This window comes from Nannospalax galili, unplaced genomic scaffold (assembly GCF_000622305.1).
Source record: "Nannospalax galili isolate Female #2095 unplaced genomic scaffold, S.galili_v1.0 scaffold418, whole genome shotgun sequence".
Classification (NCBI taxonomy): domain Eukaryota; kingdom Metazoa; phylum Chordata; class Mammalia; order Rodentia; family Spalacidae; genus Nannospalax; species Nannospalax galili.
In genome coordinates, this window is record NW_008342003.1 from 423,971 (window position 1) to 441,650 (window position 17,680).

Here is a 17,680-nt window from a genome sequence, read left to right on the forward strand (position 1 = left end):
ATACTTTCCTTTTGGGTGTTTAAGACCATACAGTTAAATCAATTTATTTTTACACTTAAGGTCATTTGAGGATCTGTTCTTTAGGGGTCACATGGGCTTCGGAGGAGCCCCTGGCTCCTTTCTTTTTACCAGTTCCATCTATGTGAAGATAAGTCAAAGGTCTTGCTTGACCCTGTCTGGCTTCACTTGGAAACATGGATTAGATGTTTACTCTGAGTTGACCCTCCCCTTTGTAGACTGGACATTGGTTCGAGTCCATCTTTTGGGGTCTCCATGTCCTCCCTGAACAAGAGGACAGGTGACTCACCACAGTTAAAGGACATTTTGAGAGATGTTCCATAGTCCCCTGGAAGTTAGTCATCCTTGGAGTGCAAGGGGCAAAATCTGTCCTTTAAGTCCCTCTGACCACATTAGTATAGGCCTCAAACTGTGGCTGTTAAACATCCAATAAGGTTAGTTCCACCAGTCTGGTGCTTTCAATTATCACTTCACCATGTCCTTGGGCCTCTTAGCAACTTACTCTGTTCCAAAGGTCAAAAATGTCAAAAATATTTGGGAGTTTTTATCTAATCCTTAAAAGATTTTAGGGTTACCTCTTCAGAGGGGGAATGGTAGAGTAGCCAAAAGCCCCATAAAAAATCAATCAATCAAAGAAGAAAGAGTACATGAAGTTATCAGAAAAAAGTGATGGGGAGATTTGGGAAGAGTTGGAGGGGAGGGAGTGGGCATGGATTTGATCAAAACACCTTATGTGCATGTATGACATTCTCAATAAATTATTTATTTAATAAAAGCTCAGCTTTACAATCCCTAGTCCATTCTCTCTTTCCTCTATGTGGGTTCTGGGACTTGAACTCAGGTTATGAAGCTTGGTAGTAAGTAGTATCTCACTGGCCCCCCATAATGAATTTTAAAAAGCTATTTTCATGACTTTAAAACTAGAATTATTTTAATTTCCTGCTTTAGAAATTGCTGTAAAGCATAAAATTTACAGCTTAACTACTTCAGATTCCAGTAGTGTTGAGTGTATGACAATGCTGTATAACCCCCCTCTGGGAGTTCTCCTCTTGTGAACAGAAACTCCATGCCTGTTTAGCAATGACGCTCTCCTTCCTTCACCCCAGCCCTTGGCAACGAGCGTTTTGCTTTATTTCTATGACTTTGACCCCATGGAAGTGAATCATACAGTGTTTGGTTTTGGGTCTCGCTTATTTCCCTTAGCGTAATGTCTTCAAGGTTCATTCGTGTTGTGGTTTTGTTCAGAAGTTCCCTCTGTCCTTTACGTCCTTTGATTAAGTCTCAGACAAGAAGAGCACTCAGTGCAGTGGTGAACAACGCACATAAATGTATTTGATGTTAAAAGTTTTATATATCATGGGGATGGGAGGCTTCGAAAGCCCCGAGTCCCCAAGTTTGGAGACTTTTCTAGTATTTGGAGAAAAGAAGATAGATTTTTCTGCAAAAGACAGAATTTAATCCTTTTAAAATGATTGAATACCATAGTGGTTGAAGGAGGTGTTTCCCATGGGCTCAGTGTTTGAACTCTGGTCAGGTGGCGCTGTTTGTGGATGTTCAGTAGATGTGGCCTTGCTGGAGGAAGCACATCCGTTGGGGCCGCCTTGGAGGGTTCCTAAGCACCACCTGTCTCCAGTTTCTGTCTCTCTGCTTCCTGTGTCTGCTTGAAGATACGAACCATAAACCCAATAAACTCTTCCCTTTATAAAAAAATACTATAACCTATTTGGCAGTTTTTAAAGATTTATTTTACTTATGTGTATGGGGGTATCTGCATATGTGTATGAGCACGTGTGTGCAAGTTTAACTGCAGTGCACATGGAAGCCGGAAAAGGGAGTCAGATGCCCTGGATCTGGAGTTGCAGGCAGTTGTGAGCTGCCTGGTGTGGGTTCTAGGAACTGAATTCTGGCCCTCTGCAAGAGCAGCAAGCACTCTTAACCACCGAGCCATCTCTGCAGTTCCTATTTAACAGCTTTTAGGCAAGGTTATATGTAATGGATGTGAATGTGGACGTAAATACAAAGTTCTGAAAGATTATATACTAAAATGTAAAGATGATTATCATTGGTTAGGAAAAGTTATGGGTGTTATTAAATTTCCCTTATCTGTTTATGTCTTTTTCTACATCTTTGCTTTTTCCCTTCAATGAGTATTTTTTCTATATTATGTTTTGTTCATCACAGTTACACATGTGTAACTGTTCCATAATTAGAAATAACTGTACTCTTTAAAACCCTACCACAGGCAGTGTGGAAATTCCCTAAATGAAGAGTTCTAGTGGGGTCTATTTTTCTCCCTTTCACATGTGTGAGTGCATGTGTGTTTGTATATGTGCATGTGCGTGTGAATGCGTATATGTGTCTGTGCATGCTTTAAGTCATCAGAAACTGAGTTCATTCTTCCATCCATGCTGATGGCCTTATGTTCTGAAAGGGGCTTTTAAATGACTTGCTCCTGAAAGCATCTTTTCTAAAGATGGGCAAACAGCTTTGTATGCATGTATTGATCCCACACTGAGGGTCTGCAGTGGCCTTGCACAGAGAGATTTCTAATGTTTCAGGCAGAGGTGAGGCAAGCATGCTCTGACTCTGGCTGATGGAGACAGAACAGCATTTCCTGCTGTAAAAATGCTTAATAATAAAAAAACATGTCACGTTCTCTTATGAAAAACAAACAGAATCTCTAATTTCTGGACACCGTGAGAACTTGTCCACTGCTGTTCTGGCTCTGCCCAACAAGGCCAAGTGCAGCTTTGAATTGAACCCCGTCTTTCCGAGTCCTCGAGTCCTCCTTCCATCATCAGAAGGCGTGCTTGGCTGGACCTTCAGATGTTGATCATGGATTACAGAAAGGGGAGAATTTTCCAAAAGGATTCTCAATGACAGAAAGGCTACCTGTAGCCCAGAAATTCCTCATTCCTCTGAAAACCATGTGTGACATGGGGCACCCTGGGAAGAGGGCTAGAGCAGGGCCATATGGGAACTCTGAAGTGAGGCCTGCGGCTGGCTGGGGAGCACTCCAAGCTGATGGGGACTATGGGTGGAGCTTGAATGGTGCGAGGGTTGTGAGAAGCCGTTTCTTTGTAAGTCCCCCCTTCCAAATGTCATATCGACTATGCAAAATGGAAATAGGATGTCTTATTTCAGTTTGTTAATCCACATCAGGACCAGGAGACCCTAGAGTCCTCAGAGGGTGGGCACGTCTCCCAAGAAGGGAGGGAAAAGGGAAAAAGTTAGTGAAATACTACCCAACACCATGAAGAGAGAAAAAATCAGCCACTCACAACATTTAAATACAGCACAAGAAGGATTAGATCCCTCTCTACACAGAGGAGACATTCTGGATTGGTCAGACACCCTCTGTTTTGTGGATCTGGCTGCCTGATCTGGAAAGTTTCATGACTGTGAAATTTCATAAGTGGACCACTAATGACTGTTACCATTCTAAAACCATCATGGTTTTCTATTTGAAAGCAGTCACCTGGAAAGCCGGTTCCATCTTAGTCACAGTATAGCAAACTGCACATTTGCACAGACTTAGCTCCATGTCTAACCCTGGGTTATCAGCATCTTTAAAAGTGCAAAGTGGTGTGCCAGGAATTACAACAGGTACCTCATGAAAAATCTAAGCTCTTCCTTCTGAATTATGTATTTATTACCTCCTGGAGATGATGGATTCCAGTAGGTAAATGTGATTTAGGAACTGCTTTTAGGCTCCAACACAAGCTGTGGTTGGCCAGTGGCCTCTGTACAAATCGGGATTCCCCGAGACTAAGCCTCAGCTGGTAGCCAGGCTGCCAAGAGCTCTGCCTGTGCCCCTTCCCTATATGTTGGGCCTCCTATTGATCTCCAGCTGGCACAGATCACCACAAAGCATGGGCTATATGCTTGGAGATGACCTGGAACCCTAAGTAGCATGCTAGTCAGTATCCATAGACTGCTTATGGCATGCTGGGTGCTGTCCTGGGGTCAGTACAAACGGTGCTCCTCAGCAGCAATCCTCTCTCCTCCTCTTCCTGTGGTGACCTTCACTGAGACTGGAAACAGGAAAGTAAAGGGTGCAAAGCCTCCACTGAGCCTCCGCTCCAGCTGGCTGACAGCCAAGAATGGCCTGGAGGACTACCTTCTAAGAGCAGTGGTCTTTGAGTTATGGCATCCATTACTGGATATTAACCATGCTGTGGATTACCCCATTGGGAATTGACATTCACATATGACCAATTTATGACTGCCACACAATTGACATTTTGGTCTTTGAATAAAACACACAAAAGTTCCAACTAGGCATTTAAATATTATATTTACTGCATTAATATCTAAATGCAACTTCAGTCCTTCCAAGTTTAGAATTCTGGGGTGGGGGTGCTCAAGAGTTATTAGCAAATATGGACAAGCCCAGAAATGACTGGATTGGGATCTGCCTCTTCCTGGACTTAGGGCTGATGTACTGAGCTCCTGGATTCTTGGAAATACTCCTTCCCTGCCATCTGGTTTGGATATCTAGGTCTCCATTTCAAAGTCCATCTTTGAAAGACAGAGGAACCACAGATCCCACAGGACAACTCCAGCAACCTTATTCAGAGCCATTGCAGACTCTGGTTGACTCATCAGCCAGTGTTAGAAGGAGCTGCTTCAACTCACACAGCCATAGTCCACACATGAGATGTAGACATTGGAAGACGGTCAATCTCTGAAATCTTGGGCTCATCTTCAGAGAAGGAACGGAAGAATAAATATCCTTATGGGTCAGTGCATGCTCTAGGACTATCTCTAGGCACATTCACAGACATGGTCCTATTAAAGTGTCATAGTTAAAAAAATCTTTTTGATTTATTTTTATTTTGTGTGCATGAGCGGTATGCCTGCATATATGTAAGTGCACCTGTGTTGTGTGATGTCCACAGAGGGTAGAAGAGGGTGTCGGATCCCCTGGAACTGGAGTTATAGATGGGCTGGTTGTTGGCGCCATTTTGGTGCTGGAATTCTAACCTGGGTCTTCTCCAAGAGCAGCCAATGCTCTTAACCACTGAGTTATCTCTCCAGCCCCATAAAGTGCCACAGGTATATAAAACAACTCGGAGTCAACCCCTCAATCCCTGCATAAAATAATGTTCTAGGTACTCTGAATTCTGTCTCAAGACTGCTTCCAGAATCACAAGATGAAATTTTAAGATTCTCATTACAATAGTTCACAGACATTGAGCATTTAATGCATGCTTTGCATGTGCAATGTGCCAGTTGTCACAAGACTTGAAGAAAATATCACTGTTCCAACTTTGCAGGTGAGGAGAGTAAGCCCGGCTGATTGAGCTCAAGTTCACGGCGCTGCTAAGTGGTCACAACTGCCTGTCTCCACAGTCTGCATTTTAACCAGCCCTATCCGTATTTATAATAAAATTAGTTTGACATAAATTTTAAAGGACTATAATAAGTGGGGCATAGTTTTATAAGAGGTTTCTCGTTTCTCATGAAGTTGGATTGAACAACTGCATAAATACAATAGAGGACTAAATTAAAAAGTCAAACAGCCGTGTGTGTGGCATGCCTCCCGTGGAAGAACTGGTGGTGTTTTACTTGGCTCTAACATGTAGGACCCTATTGACTTACTTTCATTTCATTTCTGCATCCTTACAGTGACAAACATCTCAGTATTTCATGAAACCAACCCTGCTACAAAACAGGTGTGATGAGTTGCCTCTGACTTTTGACAAAAGTAAGCTTGCAAATTCCTGAAGGAACAGCTCGAATAAAGGTCTCCACTGTAGGCAGGAAATAATCCAGAGTCCGTTTTCCTGAGCCTAAGCAGAAACACTCGCGTCGAATCTTATGCTCCTAATTTGCTGCCATTACATTTTGTTTTTCCCTACAGACAGATTTGAAGTGTAACTGGGTCATACACATGACATGTTATACCTGGACTTTGGTGGTCTCTGAAGGGCCCAGGTGAAATGAGTCGGGACAGACCAGTCTTGTCTCAGAGCATGCGCACGAAAGCTAGCGTGTACCACAGAGGAAAGGGGAAGTGGGGCATGGAAGCAAAGGGCAGGAGGTCCATTCACCATTGGCGAACTGTGCACAGAAAGCCAATCTGGGCTCACAGATGTAGATTGGCAGGTAGGAGTTCTAAAGCCTTAAAATATGTGACAGAATGCATGAAATCTGGTGATGGGGGGGCTCTAGGAGTATGTGGATTGGGGGGTATAAAGATAAGATGTTTTGTATGAAATGCACAGAAATTCAATTAAAATGTACATTAAAAATATTGTTCAGCATAGAGAAAAATCTGAACGTCTTCTCTGAATTCAAGAACTTTGGCTGGAACCATATCTATTCCCTACTCACCTCAAGAACCCAAGAGTGCAGACGTCGGTCCAGAAGACTTCAAGGAAGGAGACACCTAACACTACGTTCAGAAAGTGTTCTAAGGAAAGCACAGCAGGTTCAGCTCCCAGCACCCTGTGTGCTCAGCTCAGCCATCTGTAACCCTCTTGGAGGGGTAACCCTCCTGGACAGCCAGGTAAGCAGAGTGGCCAAATTCAGGCTGAGCTACTGGGTGAAGGACTTCCCTAAGTCCATGAGAACAGGTTTTAACTACTTTCACTAATTCATAACTTAGTGTTCAAATTTAAGGGGAAACAGACAGTGCGACCTCTCACAACCTGGTAACTAGATATAGATGTACCTGGAATCAAAGGTTTCTTCCAGAAAGTTCTCCTAGTGTATAAAGTGTTTTTTTCTCAGGGTTTTCACTTGGGGGCAAACCTGGAGCACAGATGAGCAAAGCTAGACAGTGAGGAACTTCTGTCAGTACAAAACAGAGCAGACACATGCCCGACACCTTTACATAGTCATGAATATCACCATGACCACCACCACAACCACCACCACCACCACCATCACCATCACCACTGCCACCATGACCACAATCATCACCATCACCATCATCACCACCAGCACCACTACCATCACCACCACCACCACCATAACCACCATCTATTACCAACACCATGTTCACCACTACCAGCAATAATAGACTTTTGTTTCCAGGACTTGGAGTTCCAAAGACCACCCCTGACTGGCTACTGATACATTTTGTGACACTAAGTCTTGATAATGACAGTTATTTAGAGAAATGAACTGCTGGGGGACAATGCCTGCAGGACAGCTCTGCTTGCAAGAAGCAAGATGATGAAGGGCCAGCAGGGGTGAGAGGAGAGAATGAAGAGCAGCAGGATCAGGACCAGGCACAGTGCATTCTCTGGGCCTGCGTGTGCACAGCACTGAGGGATGTGGGCTACGGGAGTCATGACAGGCTTCCTGCCGAGGCAGCTGCCTGCCATATGCTGCTGGTTTCACATACAAAAACATCTTTTCTTTGGAGAGCCTGCTCATATTTTCAGAAGTATTTTCAGGGTAGCCAAATGATGGTTGACAATTTGACAGGGTTTGGAGTCACCTAGGAGACCTGGTTACCAGGGGTGGGAAGATCCACCTTAACTGTGGACAGCACCATTCCATTGGCTCAGTACTGGACTAAATGAAGCAGACCAGGGGAGCTGCAGGCATCTCTGCCTTTCCTGCTTCCTGACCGCGGATGCAGTGTGACCAGCTGCTTCTAGCGCCTGCTGGGATTAACTTAACTCTAGAACTGGAGCCAAGATGAACCTTCTTCCTTTAAATTATTTCTTGTTAGGTATTTGTCACAGCAAGGAGAACGGTAACTCCTGGGGCAGCTAATGGGGCATCCTTTTGATTCTCACAGAGTTAGGCTCTGGAGATCCAAGCTTGAAAGGCTTCTGCAATTCTCCCCTTTCAGACAGTACCATCATTTCAAAAGCAGATGCTTACCGAAGTAAAGTGCCAAGGAGACACATTTACTGAAGAAAGGATGTGTTCCTAAGGTGAGAGAGAGCGGCGTAAGAACTTACCAAAGGGCAGTCACTTCTCTTAGCGTGAGGGCAAAGGTAATACGGATGCATTAATACATGTATGGAATTATCAAAGGACAAAGTTAATTAATAAAAAAGTGAAGATATTTCCAGGAAGAAAGGAAATATAACCATATAGGCTGTATCGTACAGTAGAGGGATGAGCTTACAAAAGGGAAAGACACTAAAATAACATCCGTTCCTATAGATTTACTATATGCCTCTGATATGACTTGATATTTATACAACTTCAGCACATAAAATCTCACCACAGTCTCCAGGCTACTTCAAGCTATACACATTCACTCAGCGTAATTTCTCATCTGCTGTCTTTATACTGGGTACTAGGTCTTGTCATCTTTTTTGATTTGAAAATAAAATATGCTCTCTGTTCTCTTTGGGAGTCTTTAATCAGAACCATCCAGCCTTGAACAGAGGAGCATTTCAAGTTCAAAAGAGAAACAGAATACTACCTTTTCTGCAAGCAAGATAAAGACTCACACACATTTAAGCTGGGACTATAGGATCATATAATGGATATATCTTTTAAGAATATTCAAACTGATATCAGAGAGTCAACTGCTGGAGCCATTACAGAAAAGAAAGGTAACAGGGTATTTCTTGAAGACAAAGGAGAAAGATGGAGACCGGAGAGGAAGGAGGAGAGGCCAGCAGCATTGTGGGAGGCTTTGGGTACCAAGCTCTGTGCAGTTTGTATATGAGGCAGATGTTATTACTTACATTTTACAGGTAAGGAAAAAAGAAGGTTGCAGTTAATTTAACTTGGCAATCCTCTTGAAAATGGAGGGACCCAGACTGCTCTTTGTTTTGGTGTCTGAGCTCAGTCTTTCCATATGTGGATACTATCCCTCCACTGGATCATTTAGAGTGACACAAGTCATGGCATACATATTGCACTCAGAATGCCCCTGTTTTCAAGGTGTGAAACAGAGAGAGAAGAAAGCTAGTCAGCACTGGTCACACCCACACTGTTCATAGACATCCGTTCCCTAACAGGCCACATCCAGAGACAAGGAAGCTAGTCAGCACTGGTCACACCCGCACTGTTCATAGACATCTGTTCCCTAACAGGCCACACCCCAAGAACTTTTAAGCTGTCATTTCATCTACTCTTTACACTAAGTTGAAGGCAGGAACTGTTTCCCCATTTTACAGGTGAGGAAAAGGGTTTCTAGAGATATCCAGGAGCGTTTCTGAGCCTTGTGAGCACAACTTAATTGAACACCAGCCTTTCCCACACTGTCTAAATTGAACACCAGTCTTTCCCACACTGCCTTCATTCAGTACCTTAAGAAATCAAATTTCACACCCATGGAGAAATTCAACATCCTACAGGGGAGAAGACAATCTACTGGAGAGACTGTGTTGCAAGAATGAGCTCGTGTCTTTATTCTTTATTTCACAGCTGCCTTCTCTGAAAATAAAGCAATCAGGACCAAAGTTACAACCATCAGCCACAGTGCTCATTCACTAGTCAATATGTCCATTCCCAATGCTGCATCCACGTGCTGGAGTTGGCCTCCTCTCCCACAGTCACATCCGCCAGTGCAGAGATGCATAGACTTTGAATAGTGAGCTACAAAAGGGTCTGCTTTTGCATTTATGGAGGAGAGAGACAATAAGCAGAATATTTTTGCATAACAGGCTTCCAAACCAGGTAAGAACTCACACTTAGAATTGGCCAAGGACGTATGAGCTGTTCTCATGATTCTGTTCACAGCTCCTTGCTGTTCTTACTGTTAACAAGTTCTTTGGATTCTTGTGACAATTTTTCTCTGATAGCCACAGATATTTAAAAATTCATTTTGGTTTGCTTTTGTTTTATGAGACGATCTTGCTATATATCCTAGGCTAGATGGAACTTGTGGTCCACCTGCCTCAGCCTCCTGAGAGATGGGATCACAGATGTGAGCCACCATAGCCATGATAGCCACAGGTTTAAGGCAAATTCTCTACAGATTCACAGACTCATATCTCACAAGTGGTGAAGCTGTGTACCTTAAACCAAGGTACAATTAAAGTACCTTCTGTCTTGGGCACAGCAACGAATGACCTCCTGGTTTCTTTCTCAGAATGTGTCTGCCCTGCAGACTTCTAAATGGGCACTTTCAAGAAGGGTAAATCTTATTTTATTGGAAAGGAGAAATAGGAAGTAGACCCAGAGTTTAGTATGAATATTGGAGGAACATAGAGTTAGCTGGGCAGGTAAACTTTCTGGGAAATTAATTTCCACCATTAGGGCTCTCTGTGTACAATGGAGAACTTTGGTCTGAACTACCAGTCATTAGTTATTTTTTGTAGGACTAAGCTAAAGTAATATGCATTCCATGATCCATTCATAATAAAAGTTCTTGTTTAAACTCTCCCAGTGACATCATACAGAATGAAACCAGCATGGCTAAAGAATGCACAATTTAAAGACTAAGCAAGAGGTTTTACAAAAGAGAGGGAGGAGAGAGAGAAGGAAGAGATGGGAGGGAACAGAGAGAGAGGAGAGTGACATTGAAAGAGAGAGGTTCAGATAAAGATAACTTTTGATTCTTTGCAGGAAGCTCACTAAGTGTGAGAACACCCAGGATGGCACAGGTGTGCTTCAGGGCGCCAGGTTTGATTCAGACAACCAACAATTCTTAAAATCTCAGCTGTGAACATTTTGGAAAAGCCAGCCTGCTGCCTGTCACTGATGGATCTGTAGTGGACAATTCTCTTATTCTCCCACCTCCTCACCTTCTCCAGACCACCATGATTTCTCACCTGGGTCTCTAGAAAAGCTTCCCACAGTCTCCCACTGTCCCTGGTACCCTGCCCCCGTTTGACTCCACACTCAGCCTGCCACCCTGGCTAATGGCTTTCTACTGCACGCAAGGAAACATATGGAATTCTTTTCCAACTGAATTTCCTGTCACCCCATCTTCTGCCCCTGCCCATGCAGATGATCTTTACCACTTCTTATTTCTTGGACAGAGTTTTTCTCTCATGCCTCCAAATATCACCTCCTTCAGCAGGACCTCGTCAGGCCCCATCTCACCTGCATTCTGTTTTGTCTTCTTTTTTAAAATATTCATTTATTTTAATTTTATATGTATTGGTATTTTGTGTGCACATGTGTATGTGCATCACATGCATGCAATATGTACCTGGAGGCCAGAAGAGGGCATTGGATCCCATGGAACTAGAGTTAACAGATGACTGTGAGCTGCTGTGTGGGTGCTGGGAAATGATCCGATCCCAGGTCCAATGCAAGGACAGCAAATGCTCTTACCTGATGAGCACCTCTCCAGGTCATGCTTCCGTTTTCTTTAGTGAATGCAGAGAGCTTGTCTCTGACCCTGTAAGTTCCTTTGGCTATCACGTGCCTGAACACCCCTCCTGTACGCTCACTCACCCCTCACTCAACTCAAGGTAGTAGTGAGGCCCTTGGTGCATAGGCAGCGACACATGGTTTCTAGCTGGAGTTACTGCTCCATTTTAGTTCCCAGCCCCACTACCCTTCCCAGGGGGTGAGGATGAAGTTAAGTACTTATGAAGGCTCTGGCCACATAGCACCATGTGGTAACTAAGACGATGATCATAACTGAGACCTGAAACCTGCACCTGCTCTTTTCTCAGCCTTACTCAGTGCCAGACACTGGGCTGGATGTCTCGCATACATTTTAATTTTGCAACAACTCTGTGATTTTAGTTTCTGTGTTATCTATGCCTGTCTACGATTCCATCCCATACTAAGAAACTAGGTTCCAGATCCCAGCCCGTCCAAAGCACCATGTTATTCAGCGTTTAGCTAAATCTGTCAATAAGGTGAGGAAGCCCAGATCCATAAAGACAAACATTACATGTTCTTGTTCATATGTGAATGCTAGCTTTGGACCTTTAGATATGTGTGTGTGTCAATTGGAAAATCCATAGAGGTTAGAAAACTAGTTAGGGGTCATAGGGGAGGGAGGACTTCCTTGGAGGGGAGATGGTTTGCAGTGATGCAAACGTTGAAAGAAATAATGGAATTGGAAGTATTAACTGGGGTGGGGAGTGGGATGGTGGGGCAGAAAGGGAGATAAAGGATGGGTAACTCACCCTAAAGTTCTTTTGAAAAGTCATACAGAAACCTAGTACTGTAGAAGCTTCTTAAAATAATATAGACATATACATGTGCAGAAGGAGTTTAAATGGAGTTACCCGGTAATGGGGGCACAGCGTCTCTGCCAGATACCACAGGCTAGAGAGTAAAAACACAGTGCCAGGAGTGGGCGCCAATCAGCGGTGCCACAGACTTCACACAATACTAGCTATCGCCATTGCACTTGGCTACCCACCTGTACTTGATGGTAAGACCCCATTGCTGAAGACATTATGTATGTGAGTCTTAGAACACACATGGGGAAATGGGGCTGGTGCTGACCTCAAGGTTACACCTCTACGGTCTAGCCTTCACAGTGCTGGAAGGTGCTGTGCACGCTACTAGAAGAGATAAGTAAATCATCAGCCTCACCCAAATGTGAGCCCTGTGAGCTATGCTAATGACTGGCCTGGCAAGCTATATTCATTGGTACAGTAGGGACACAAATGTTATGTGGGCAACCAGACAGTTTCTGGTTGGGTTTAAGGTCTGCTTCACAAGATGGAGTCCATACCTAGCACTGTTATTAGTGTGACTAGTCAGGTCACACGCTGTAGGGGAAAACCTATTACTGGTATTCTGATAAGTAGAATAATATACTATGACACTGACTCCTAATGATTTTCTGTTATACCTGTAGATTAGTGTACCTCTGAGTTCTCCCCAGAGAACCCTTCTTGTAGCAGATGGGGATTAACACAGAGACCTACGACTGGCCAACACAGAGAGACTGAAAGACAGCGGCGTACTCGGCCCTAAATGGGACACTTTTATGCCATCCTCTCCTCCTGAGGCTCAGGGATCATTGCAGAGAAGGGGGCGGAAAGATCGTGAGTCAGAGGTGGTGGATGAATGAATAGAAGGAAACGATTTCAGCGCAGAGTGGCAGCTGCACGTGTGAGCCCACAGCACTGGTGACAGCATCCACAGGGCCTGCTCAAGCCTAATCCAGAGAAAAACCAGATGGAGGGGGGAGGGGACAAGAAGCCCAGCCCTATCTGAGGAAATGTTGGTAACTGACAGCTGCTGGGAGAGGGAGAGCCAGTTTTCTTCAAGGGTGTGATGCTGAGTATGTTTACTAGGCTTCAGGGAACGGACTCACACACAAGAGTATTTGGAGAACACAGATTATACTCCATAGGCCTTTAAAAAATAGGGGGGATGGAGAGATGACTCAGTGGCTAACAGCACTGGCTGCTCTTGCAGAGGACCTCGGTTCGGTTCCCAGCACCCACAATGGCAGCTAATAAGTGTCTGTAACTCCAGATCCAGGGGAGATGCCCTCTCCTGGCTTCCACAGCCTTTGCGTGACATGAATGCACTTACATACATGCAGGCAAAATACTCATACACATAAAATTATAAATAAATAAATAAGTAAATAAATAAAAGATGACATAAAGTGAGGGGTCAGGGAGAACGGGTGAATCTGAGAAGAGATGGGGGAGGGATTCTGAATATGGTCAAAATACATTGTATGAAATTCTCAAAGGATCAATAATAATATTATTTTTTTAAAAGAATGTGAAAATATCATGAATTCTCCTGAGAAGCAAATCCCAAATGCCTGGGAAACACCCTTATCAATCCCCCCTACACAACTCCAGCCTGCCAGTCCTGTTCGGTGCCACACACCCCTGAGGACACACGGATACCACCATGCGAGGACAAACAGGAAGTGACCTCAGCCCATCCCCACAGCCAATGAGACACCGTCCCTTCCTGCTGGCAGGTAATGCAGCTACCCCGGAGCACAGCCCCTGGGGGGCTTCTGGGCTGTTTTCTAGAAGGGAGAGAAGCACATAACTACAACACAGGTGACCTGGGCCAGTTAAAACTTCAGCCCATTAATAGGATTTTGAAAAAGGAATTATTGTAATTATTTTTGGCAGCCTATAGTCTTTTATCTTTAGGCGATTATAGCGGTGTTTTAAAAGGATTATCAAGGGATTTCACTGTAGTTATATTACCCTGTTACAATCAGGACTTGGAGCTTCAAAAACTACTTTGCTATAGCAAATAAGGTTTGGTACTAACTGTGGTTCTGTGAGGCATGCATACCAAGAATGCTCCCATTCTTCACAGCGGGAAACTGATGTCAAGGGCCATTAAATATGCAGCAGCATCCAAAGTTTCAAACTATACTTAGAAGGACACTTCAGGACCCGGTATTCCTTAAATAAATCTTTCCTGGTGAGTAGATTTAGAGGAGGGCACCAGAAAAGATCCCTTCATAAGAACTGAGGGGCACTTGGTGTGTGTGTGTGTAGGAGTGTGTTTTTGTGTAGGTGTGTTTGAGTGTATGGGTGTGTGTATATATGTGTAATGTTATATTGGTGCATGTATAGATATGCAGGTGTCTTTAAGGTGTATAGATATGTAGGTATGTCAGTGTATTTAGCTGTGTACTGTGTGTGTAGGAGTGTGTGTAGGTGTGTAGAAATGTGGAGGTATGTAGGCATGAGTGTGGTTGTGTAGGTATGTAGATGAGTGTGTATGTGGGTGTCTAGGTGTATATATGTGTAGATATATAGGTGTTCCATTGTGCTTAGTTGTCGTGTGTGTGTGTGTTCGTGTGTGTGTGTGTAGGTATGTAGATGCGTGTGTAAGTATATAAATGTATGTGTAGGTGTATATCTGTTTGTGTAGATTGTCTGTGCATGACTGTGGATGTGTAGATGTGTGGGGATGTGTGCAAATGCATGTGTGAGTATGGAGGTGTGGGTGTGGATGTGTAGGTGTATAAATATATGATGTGTGCAAGTGTGGTACATGTGAGAAGATCTTAGGAATGAAATGATCATCTTAAAAGCATGGGTATATTATGGACCCTTCACAAAGCCCTGGGACTGAGCATCCTCCTCCGTTCCATATCACACTGTCACACTTAAATTAGTGTTTTGTACAAAGTACTCTGGCTTCAAACTTCCCAATAAAGGTACTGAATGTGTACAGAAAGAATGTTCTGGAAAGCTCTTTCATATCTATTTTTTCATCCTTTGTCTTTTATTCTCTCTCTCTCTCTCTCTCTCTCTCTCTCTCTCTCTCTCTCTCTCTCTCTCCAGAAATAATGCTCTGACAGTTGCTGCTGCTGCTGCTCCTGTCCTAATGAATTGTGGGAGTGCATTTATGATTTCAGGAGCACCACCTCAGGCTGTGACTCAGCTGGAACCTTCCCTTCCTAGCCTCTTCCTGGGAAGAGAAGTGAGAAGGGGCCTGTCCACAGCTATGATGCAGCACCAACTGCAGCCCAGTTGCTCTTTTTCTTTCTGCACCCAGGATGGGTGGGGCTCACAGAGCTCTGCCCCAAATTCTTCTTCTTCAACTAGTAACACAGGAGTCTGAAGTCCAAACCAAGGTATCCAGGCACCTGCCTTCTCTAAGGACAAGCTATATGCTCTCTGCAATTCTTACTCAGTTCACAGGAATGCCTGAAGAAGACTGTGCCAGAAACCTGAATTCTCAATCAATCCAAGACCAGCATCTGTCTTGGAAACTCACTGTGAAACACGTCAGTCTTGCTTGCGGTGAAGGTTACCGGAGTCCGTCAGAGTCAGTGTTAATGAGTGCCAGTTCTTTCCACACGCTCTTACCTCCAAAAAATGTTCCGCCTGCTGCTCGCGATCCAATTTCCTTGAAGTCGTGGTAATCAGACCTGTGTGGAAATGAGAATATTTGACTTTTAAAAAGCTCACTGAAAGTGAGAAAGAAGTCCAGTTAGAGAAGATAAAAGTGACTGGACCGGCAACTCTGCAATTCCCGCTGATGCTCAGAATTATTCTCAAAGCAAAGTAAAAAGAACTGACGCCCTGTAAAAACCAGCTAGGTTCTGTCTACCACAGTGGAGCCATCTTCCTACAACAGTATTGTTTTCTAGCAATGACACAGCTCAAAGGTTCACAGTATCTGACTGCAGCTCTCCAGAAGGAAGCTCATCAAAAGTCTTTAAGCTCCTGAACCATTAATAGGTGGTTGACACTGATCAGATTCAGGCTATGCAATAACACTTTCTTATTTACGCTTACACACTTACATAACTTTCGTTAGACTTTCCATCTGCAATACCCACTCGTTTTCATAATTATTCCAAATTTAGCAACTCTCACACACCAAACATCTATACTGCAATTTTATCTTTTTGATTTATGTAGTTATTTCTTTGCATTAAATAAGTTCCACGTGAAAGACGTCTGTACCTCCTTCCAACAGTGTTTCTCTCCAGGGAATCGTCCCTTTGAGTACAAAGACAGAGGTGTGTGAGTGAAGGAAACCTCAGGGCCTCCTGTTTATTGCCCCAATTTCTCTTTTGTGCAGTTTATTATTCTTATTGTCAAATGGCAACTAGGAGGTCAAATTTATTTTCCATTTTTCCATTTTAATAAACATGAGGTGGACTTTTTTCATGTGCTCTGATTGTAAGCATAGGGCTAAGAGAAATTGCTCAAGGCACAGGGAGAAGGTTTCTCTCGGGCCTGCAGGGAGCTCTTGACCTCGGGATTCCATCCTGTACAGTGCTGGAAGGCTGGGCATGGATTCTAGAGCCAAGAAGAGGTCATAGGAGATTAAAAAATGCCCCCGGGCCCTCAAAATAGCATCTCACTTAGTGAAACACAGCTGCTTAGAAACTGGCCACACTTGGCTCCACTGGCCCGTGCCAAGAGACGGAAGCTGGTGCTTCATTGCACCTGCCTCATGTTACTCTGAGGAGAGACCGACTGAGTCCCGGTGTTTGACTCCTGAGCACCTAGCTTTGCTTTGTGTGTAGAGAGGGTGTCCGCGTGTGGACAGCTGTATGTGCATCGGCAACATTTCAAATGATCTGCAGAGCTCCTCTGTGTTCTTGGAATACAGCTAAGATGCTGTCAGAGGTGAGGAAGAGACGCCTACCCCTTCAGCATCCAGAGGGAGGGTCAGTGACTCCCTTCCCTCTGCCATTGCAGTCCTTGCAGAAGTTTAAAAATAATGACTTGTCCCTACACTTCACCCCGATTTGCTACATCGGAATCTCCCGGACGAAGTCTAAGATGGTCTCTGCTTCTAAGAGAAAGGAGCTGTCCAATTCCACTACCTTTGTCGAACTCACTAACAAAATTTATTTCCTCTGCTTCAGGACCTTTTACTTTTTTAAAAATTTGACATTCATCTTTCTGCTTGTTTGGCCACATCCCAGAAGGAGTCACACAGAACTGCTCTCACTATGGATGAACCCAGAACACTGGGTTCGAGGGGGGGGCTGTCTAGGGAGACCGAGACCATGTGTGGCAGCTCTGGAGAGGGAGGTGGGAAAGAAAAGAGGCATCTCCTGAATGTGCACGACTGAAGGCCTGTGTGGTCTCACATCCACTCTTCATTTCTCAAACATGGTGTCTGACAAGGTCACGTGTTGCGGAGGCTCTTTCCAAGTGAGGAGTAGCTGTCTTGACTCAGGGTGAGGGAGGATTCCTTCCGACCTCCACCTCCTCAGCTGGTGTCTGGTGTTAGAGGACACAATGGGAGTGTGGCATGCCTGCTGTAAGGACGCTATAATGAGTGAGCAGGCCTCCTCCCCGCTGCTCATCTGTGGCTTTTGGGTGCAGATGACCAAGTGCCCCCCCCCCCCCCG

At 44.3% G+C, this 17,680-nt stretch overlaps 1 protein-coding gene across 4 annotated transcripts in view; it reads right to left on the minus strand.

The window, feature by feature from the left end:
- Positions 1 to 17,680, minus strand: part of Fat3 (FAT atypical cadherin 3) — a 692,898-nt gene that overhangs the window by 194,088 nt on the left and 481,130 nt on the right. For all 4 annotated transcript variants that reach the window (XM_029565746.1, XM_029565745.1, XM_029565747.1 and 1 more), the window contains exon 4: positions 15,672 to 15,733. In XM_029565746.1, the coding sequence (XP_029421606.1) occupies positions 15,672 to 15,733 (62 nt within the window). The remainder of the gene's footprint in view (positions 1 to 15,671; positions 15,734 to 17,680) is intronic.